Here is an 8,581-nt window from a genome sequence, read left to right on the forward strand (position 1 = left end):
CTGGGCCCAGCCCAGGACCGCCAATCATTCAGGGCCTGTGGTTTCCCAGCTCCAGGCCTACACCCTCACCCGGTTCCCTTTCTCTCTCTTCTCCCCTCCCCAGTGCCTGAGGGCTGCCCTCTGGCCCTCCCCCCAGCCTCCCTGTGGGGCTTGCAAAGGGAAAGCCCCACGCCAACCCAGCTGCTGAGGACCAGATAGATGCCCGTCAGGCAGAGATGAACATAGGCACTCATCAGAAGAGACAGGGACAGGAACTTGACAGCAGAGGCACATGGAGGCAGATAAAGGGAGACACCCAACAGGCAGAGGCAGGCACCCAAGAGGTGGAGACAGATAAAGACAGGCATTCAACAGGCAGAGATGGACTGGGACATGTACTCAACAGGCAGAGACAGAAGGAGACTCAAACTCAACAGGAGGAGGCAGGAGGAAACACATACCTAACAGGTGGAGGCAGACAGGGACACGTACCCAACAGGCAGAGACAGAAGGGGGCACATGCAGAGGCAGATGGGGACACATATCCAACAGGCAGAGGCAGATGGGGACACATATCCAACAGGTGGAGACAGATAGGAACATGTACCCAAGAAATGGAGATGAATGGGGACTCATAACCAACAAGTGGAAGCAGATGGGAACTTGTACCCAACAGGGAAATGGATAGGGACACATACCCAACAGGCAGAGAGGCAGACGGGACATATACCCAACAGGGTGAGAAAGAGGAGTTCCTGTACTCAACAGGCAGAGACAGAAGGAGACAAGAGCCCAACAGGAAGAGACAGATGGGAACATGTACCCAAAAGGCGAAGACAGGTGGAGACAGAGACAGGAACCCAACAGTAGAGGCAGGTAGGTAGCAGACAGAGACAGCCAGAGAGTCAGTGAGACCCAAGCAGACTGTCAGATACCCAGAGCAGATGGAATCTGACAGTCAGCAGATAGGTAGCAGGGCAGGGATCCCCACGAAAGGGGGTCAGACCCTTGTTGGTCTGTCTGGGAAGGGGGAAGGGTGAGGAGATATAACTGCAAACCCCCAGGACTAAGGAGAGCAACCCAGTATTCATGGCAGACCCAACCCTGAGGTCTTCCATTTCCCTCAGATTTTCTTCCTACATCAGGGCCTGAGGAGGTCTGGGACTAAGACAGTGGGCTAAGAGACCATCTCCTGAGTGTCATCTAATGACTTTGACTCTGACCCAAAATATCCCAAAGCCATCATCTCCTCTGAGAACAAGAAACTGAGGCCCACAGGACAGTGACTCATCCAGGCTCAAAACGAGCCAGGCAGCAGAGTCGGCTTGAACCCAAGTTCCTCCCCTGGTTACTGCCTGGCCTTGAGTGCCAGGAAAGGGTGGGCAGGTAAGTCAACCAGAGCCACTTCCTGCCCACCCCAGCCCGCCCCCATCCTCAGCACTAGGGTCAGCCTGGGGACTTCCCACTCTAGATCCTGACCCTCAGAGACACAGGCCCATCTTCAGAGAACTCTCCCTGACAGATGGTGGAGTGGGTGTAGCAGCCACGGAAAGCTGCAGGCTAATCGGACCCCTGAGTGTAAACACCTGGAGGGACAGGCAGAAAGCCTGGCTCAGAGAGGGGGGTGGGGGTGGGCCAAGAAAACAGCAATGCCTGCCCACCCTGTTCTGAGATCTAAGCCTCCACCTAGTCTGTCTGCCTCTGACTGAGAACACTCCCTGGGGACAGAGGCAGCCACCCAGAAACCCCAGAGGAGGAGAGCCACCCCCAAACCCAGTCCTTGCCCAGAGTTGTCATGACAGACACTGTTGGAGGCAGCCCACCTCTCTGCTCACCTTTCTGGGACAGGGGACTGAGTCTCCCTCAACCCTGGGGAAGTCTGCCGGGGTCTGCATGGTGGGGATCAAGCCGGTGGCCAGAGGGCCCCGTCACTCCCCTTACTTCTGCTTTTTCAGCCTTTCCAGCAGAAGGCACGGTCCCTGGCCTCCCTCCTTCTCACTTCCCCCTCTGCAAGGAGGAGGAACAGAAGATGGGTCAGGCTCCCTGCCGAGGAGGGGATACTGCAGACCCCAAGTCCAAGGCCCCAAGGAGGACTCAGGGATGCCCATCTCTTGTCTCCACGACTCTAAGAAGGGGGAGATGGGATAAGAGACAGAAGTCACACAGAGATGAGGCAGGGACACAGTGGACATCCCATCCCAGCACCCCCTGAGGGGGGTCTGAGAGATTGGGGACAGAAGTCAGCAAGGCCACAGCCTTGAACTGCCCAGCCCAGAGATTATTCAGTCTGACTCCCGAGGACACTCCCTCCCCTGTAGCAACCATCATGGCGAGGCTCACCCGAAATGCCAGCCCACAAAGCAGGCGCCATACCCAGCCCTGCCCCTGCTCAGAGTCCCCATACTCCAAGCCCTTCCTGAAGAAGCCTGCCAGTCCAAACCCCTGGGATGGAAAATGGGGCAGAAGCCCCTAGGCAAGGACCCTGGCTGCCCACTGGACAGCCCAACACAGAAGTCTAGGTGGAGGAGCAGGTGGCTACGGGACGGGTGGACCAGACCCCACCCTTTCTACACAGCCCCACCTCCTCACTCACACCAGTACACCCACAGGAACTGACATGCACACAAACACACACTCAGGCTGACGGTCGGAAATCATTTCCACAGACACCCCCTATGTGGAAATCCAGGCGCCCACGTATACACAGACTTCCCCTTCCCAGCTCTCACAGGGCCTCCAATAATAGTCTCTGACGGGTGGTGTCCTGCCGGGGGCTGCGAAAGACATTCCCCCTAACTGAGGCCTCTCACTGCCACCCAGATTCCTCAGGCCAGGACTTGGAGGCCAGTGCAACCCTGGGAGCCCCAGAGCGTTCTGGTCCAGCAGCAGAGGAGTGGCCAGTGCTAGCTCGGCCCCTCCCCGGGCCTGCCCCCTAGAAGCAGAGGAAGAACCTCTATGGCCAGCAGGGTACAGGAACGGACAATAGGAAGGAAACAGTCTCAGAACTGCCTTCACAGAAGGGTGTTTGGAGGGGCTGTGTGGCCTCTGGTGATGGGAGGGGGAGGACAGGCACCAGACCACATCCCCTTGGTCCCTGCCCCTTTCTCCCCTCATAGACACTTCCTCTTTATTTACTTCCTCCCGTATAGCAGCTGAGAGAGAAGCCCAGAGCCCCCCAGCCTGATCCCTGGGCCTCCCTCCAGCAGCTGTAGCTCAAGCCCACCTGCCTGCCCCTGGCCCTAATGGACACCAACAGCCCCTTACCCAGCTGGCAGCATCTGCAGGGCCTCCCAGACATTATCCCCTCTGGTGGGACAGATGTCCCCAGACGTACCTCCCAGCATGTCTCTGGGCAGGTGAGAAGGGGTCCCTAGGCCCAGGCCTACTTGAGTGGGAAGCTGGCCTCAGGCACTAGGCCAGGACTGGCAAACAGTAACGATGGGAATTGCACCTCCTATTAATCGAGCATTTATTGCATGCAGCCACTCTTTCCTTCAACCTTTGATGATGTGGATTCTGCTAGACCCTAGCACTGGAGCTAAGATCTTAGCTACAAGGGGGTATTGTCATCTCCATTTCAAAGATGAGGATACTAGACTCAGAGAGAAAGTAACTTGCCCAAGGCTATGTGGCTAGAAAGGGATAGCGCTAAGAGCAAATTCAAAGTCTGTTTGCTTCCAAAACCCCCACTTTTAAGCATTTCATTGTCACTCTCCTAGCAAGGACAGCCCGGCCCCTCTCTGCACATCACTCACAGTACTGGCCCCTACTCTGTCCTGGGCCAGAGCTGGACACGAGGAGGCACAGAGGTTAACGCAGACCCTGGCCCTGTCCTCAGAGAGCTTCTGAAAACAAACACCAGTTGTCATCAAGTCAGTTCTGGCTCATGGTGACCCCATGTATGTCAGAGCAGAACTGTGCTTCATAGCATTTTCAATGGCTGATTTTTTGGAAGTAGATCGCCAGGCCTTTCTTCTGAGATGCCTCTGGGTGCACTTGAACCATCAACCTTTCAGTTAGCAGCCAAGCACGTTAACCATTTGCATCACCCAGGGACTCTCCGAAAATACATGATAATAAAACACAAACATCCTATGACAGGGCTGCAATCAAGGTGCTGCGGGTGCCCAGAGAGGGGCAGTCCAGCTGGGTCCTGAGGATGAACAGGTGTTAGCCAGGAAGGAAGACCAGCATGAGTAAAAGGCTTGAGGTTGGGAGGGAAGGGTGGGAAGACAAGAAGAGCTTGAGGCAAATGTCTTTGCCTACCTGAGCCTCAGTTTCCTCCTCTGTAAAACAGAGGTTAAAAGTACATGTTCCACCCTCAGAAGGCTTTCTAGAAGCAAATTGGGCCACAGAGACAAAGGGACATTGTAAACAGAACCTCTCTCTGGTTTAGCTGGGCAGTCTTACTGCTGCAGGGTCCCCACTGGGCAGGCTACAGGGTCAGAGTCCAGCCACAGAGCCCCAGGTGCTGGGAGGGCGGGCTAGGCCTGTCCTGGCCAGCCCAGGGGAAGTCCCCACAACACCTGAGGCTCCCTGAAGTCCAGTCACATCCTGCCTGCGCTCAGGCCAGGGGAGCACGAGGGATCAGGGAGGGATCAGGGTTTCATAAACAGGAAGAGAGGAGGGGAGGGGGGAGATACTCAGCTCTCAAAATAGACCTGCAGGCGCTTCAAAGGGGTCCAGCTCCGGAGACAGCCAGGGGAGGGGGCCTGGGGTGCCCAGTTCACCCCCAGGAAGAGAGGGAGGGTGAAGGGAGCCCCAGAGTGCCCGAGGATATCAGGTGTGCCCAGGGTGCTGAAGGGATCTGGAGAACTCTCACCCTGGACCTGCCATCCACACTATCGCTGCTAAAACCGAAATGAATAAAACAAACAAGCATTAACCACCTACACTGTACCACAAACTCTGCTGCACGCTTTCTTTTACTTGCATCACATTCTCTCCTCAGCTGGCCCTGAGAGGTGGGCTCTAGTCTCCTTTTGCAGGAAGGGAATCTGAGTCTCAGAGGGGCCAGTCACTTGCCTAAGGTCACAAAGCAAACAAGAAACGGGCAGGATCTGAACTCAGGATGACTGACTCCCAAGTCCCCCTTCTTGCCTCTCCTCCACCTGAAGGCCTTACTTCCTTCTCCCACTGCCTAAATCCTGCCTGCCTTTTGAGGCCCAGTAAATGCCAGCTCTGCAGGAAAGGTGGCAGGATGCCTCCCAGTACACCCCAACTTTTCCTCCTCTGTTACGCATAGCAGTAACCATCTGTAGGGCCCACACTCAGCCCCATGCTCAGATGTCGCCGGCTGAGTTCCCCGGGACTTGCTTGTCTCATTATCCCACTGAGAGATGTGGGCACCTGGAAGATGACACACCTCTGCCCTTGGCCCCAGAGCCCAGCACAGGGCCTGGTACAGAATGGAGGCTCTATGTGCCCACAGCCATGTTCTTCCCTAACAGAGCACCCACCACACAACTTTCCTGTCTCCACCCATCTCCCCAAGACTGGCAGTTCTCTGAGGGTAGGGGGTGTTGACTTCATTTTGAGGTCCCCCAGTGCCACAGCAGGGTGCACCGAATGTCTGATGAAGCACAGGATAAACTGGCAGCCTGCCAGTTCTGTCCCCTGCGCAAAGCGATGGGTTCCCAACCACAGGCTGAGCGCCCCCTTGTGTGCTGAGCCCAGAACTGAGCACGGGGGATACTGGTGGCTAGGACAAGAGAGGAGATGGATGAGCAGATGCCCAGAAATGGTGGCACTTGTGGTCACAGGGACCAACACTCCTCCTTTCCAGCACTCAGGGTTCCTTGGGCTAGGAGGAGTGCGGGCTCTGAGGTCAAGCAGACCTATGCTCAAGTGCTGACTCCATCACCCACTGGCTATGTGACGTTGGGTCTTAATTTTCTCATCTGTAAGATGGCGATAATAATGATCTCTAGCCCCGAGGTAAGAAGAACTGGTAGCACAATGGTTAAGCGCTTGGCTGCTAACGGAAAGGTTGGCAGTTCGAACCTACCTGGCCACTCTGTGCGAGAAAGACCTGGCGAACTGCTCCGATAAAGATTACAGCCTAGAAACCCCTATGGGGCAGTTCTGTTCTGCCACATGGGTCACTACGAGTTAAAATAGACTCAGTAGCACTTATGAACAAGAATAACACCTCTGAGGTTGCGACAATTAAATGCAGAGCTCCTGGGGTGGTGCCAGGCATGGGTTAAGCTTGTTCTCTTCTTTAATGTGGCTTTCAAGGCTCTCCCTGTCCCATGCATCTCCAGCATTGTCTCCCTTCCCACTGCAGGACCTTCTGCTGCAGGCAGGAGTCACAGGCTTGAGCTCGAATGTAGTTACCTGCCTGAGCACGTTCCCACCCCTCTCCCAGCCAGCCCCTCCAGCTTTCACGATTAGAAGCTGTGCTCACCACCAGCTCCCCAAAAGCATCAGGCTCCTCTGCAACCCCCAGGACCTCAGCCCCAAGACCTGATCATCCTGGTTCTTCATCAGGGAGCTACAGTCCCTTCATTCTGTTGCTAGGCAACTAGAGGTAGCTACTTTGTGGGCAGATACTTCAGATATGTGGCCGAGAAGACATACCAAAGGGCCCAGTCCACACCACTTAGCTTGGCCTTTGCTGGTCCAAGGCTGCCATAGCAACCAACAAAGGCATGGTGGGAGCCCATCTCTCTCACCCTGCCCAACTCCACCCAGCTCAGTTCCCTTATCTTAGGTGGCCAAATCAAGGCAAACAGCAGCCCTGGTCCATCTCAAAGGTCCTATTTATGGCAGGCCCAGTGCCCAGGTGGACCCAGACTGAAGGGTGGGGTCACTGGCAGGAGGTGGAGCTGAACAGTATACTGGGCATTCATGCTGCTGGTGCTGAAGCCACTATGGGCCAGGCAGGTACTACCTTATACGTCCTTCACATCACTCCTGTGTGGATACAACTATCCCCAATTTATAGATGAGGAAACAAAGACTCAAAAGGGAGAAGAGCTTCTGGTCACAAGGTGAGGGTGGAGCCAGGACTTGAACCCAGGTCTGCTCCAGTGAGCCCACGCTCTGCCCCTACCTAGGTGGCTTTCAGAGCCCCTCCACAGCTAGCATCTTCTGTGGCTCACAGCTACCCCATGAACTGGGTGTGGTCTTTCCCAGAGAGGAGATAAGGGACAAGAGACCCACCCAAGGTCACACAACTATCACCCAACCTCTGGAGCTTTTAGCAACACTTCAAACCAGCAACAAGGGCTGAGGGGCTGAAGGGAGGGGGACAGGGGAAACAGAGGTAGCAGAGGTGAAAGAACAAGCCCAGGCTTGGAGTGGGGAGCCCTGAGAAATGGCTGGGCCCTGGTTAGACTTGAGAGGCCACCAGATTCTTTCCAGCACCACCATGCCCAGATGTTTCCAGGCCCTCATCAGGACCAGCTGTACGAAGGAGCGAGGGCAGATTCCACCTGAGCCTCTCCCATCACTTAGGCCCAACCTCCCCACCCTCACACTGAGCATGAGCAGAATGAGTAACTACACCGAGGAAGTGTCCTGGCCTGGTTGATAAGTAACCAGCCTGGATTCTGCTCCCAACCCTTTCTGGTCTGCAGTTTCTTCACCTAACAAACTGGGAAGTTGGAGCAAATGATCTCACTGCACAGGGTTACGTGGGATCAGAAAAGGAAGGACCCTCCACCCAGGCAGGACAAGGGCAGCCTCTCTCCTCCGAAGCCCTGCAAACACTGTCCCCTCACCCAGTCCATAGCCTCGGGTGCTGGCCCCAGTTCTCACCTTGGATAGCTGAAGTCCAGCTTCTTCCCCTGAGGCCTGGCCATTCTGAAAAACAGAAGGGGCGGGGGGAGCACTGTCAGAACTTACCAGCTTGGAACAGAGCAAAGAGACCCCACGTGCACTCCCACCCTCCGGCAGCTCCCAATGGCCAGGCAAGCCGTAGAGGCGGGGACAGGAGTTCTGGGTGGATGTCCCCTCCACCTCCACTTTCATGGGGAGTGGAAGGAGAGGTGGGTATTAAGTCCTCCTGCAATAGCTCCTCAAAACTCAGATGAAGCATTCCCCAGGGGCCCAATACACCCTCTCTTACGTTCTCGGCCCAGCAAACACCTCATCTTTGAAGACTCCGCTTAAATATCACCTCTTCCCAGTGAAAAGGAAGAGTCGTGTGCGGTTCCACGCTCTTCCAGAGACAAACTGTGGCCTTGTGCAATCTATTCAACCACACAGTCCTCAGTTTCCCAGTCTGTAATATGGGAGTAATTACATCCCTGTCCCAGAGTTGCTGCAAGGGTTGAAGGAGACAAAGTATGGAAAAGTGTCCAGACTAGAGATGGTGGCTCTTCTTGCCCTGTCCCATTCTGGGACCTCTCCTCTGCCCTTGCCAGGCAGAATTACTGCAGCCTCCACTACACCCCTGACCTCTTCACTGTACCACGTGTCAGTCACACTGCTGGGACTATTTACACACAGGCCTGTCCTTCCCAATAAACAGAGTCCTAGGAGATCAGAGATTAGGGCGTGGTGCTACCAGCTGCTCTCTTCTGAGCCGCTGCCACATGCCAGGCACTGGACTTAGAGCTTCAGACCTGTGGCACGACTTAATTCTCATGACAGC

The 8,581-nt window shown here is 55.4% G+C and overlaps 1 protein-coding gene across 2 annotated transcripts in view; it reads right to left on the minus strand.

The window, feature by feature from the left end:
- The window catches only part of RPS6KA1 (ribosomal protein S6 kinase A1), a 31,892-nt gene extending 24,107 nt beyond the window's left edge, over positions 1 to 7,785 (minus strand). Inside the window, exon 1 of one of the 2 annotated variants that reach the window (XM_004377077.1) lies at positions 7,744 to 7,785. Coding sequence is in view for 1 of the 2 variants with exons in the window: in XM_012555752.2 (XP_012411206.1) it covers positions 1,815 to 1,874 (60 nt within the window). In the remaining variant the exon portion in view is untranslated. Of the gene's footprint in view, positions 1 to 1,814; positions 2,517 to 7,743 lie in introns of those variants that run through there. The other variant, XM_012555752.2, reaches the window with a different exon arrangement.
- Positions 7,786 to 8,581: the final 796 nt, after the last annotated feature.

Source organism: Trichechus manatus, unplaced genomic scaffold (genome assembly GCF_000243295.1).
Source record: "Trichechus manatus latirostris isolate Lorelei unplaced genomic scaffold, TriManLat1.0 scaffold00048, whole genome shotgun sequence".
Classification (NCBI taxonomy): domain Eukaryota; kingdom Metazoa; phylum Chordata; class Mammalia; order Sirenia; family Trichechidae; genus Trichechus; species Trichechus manatus.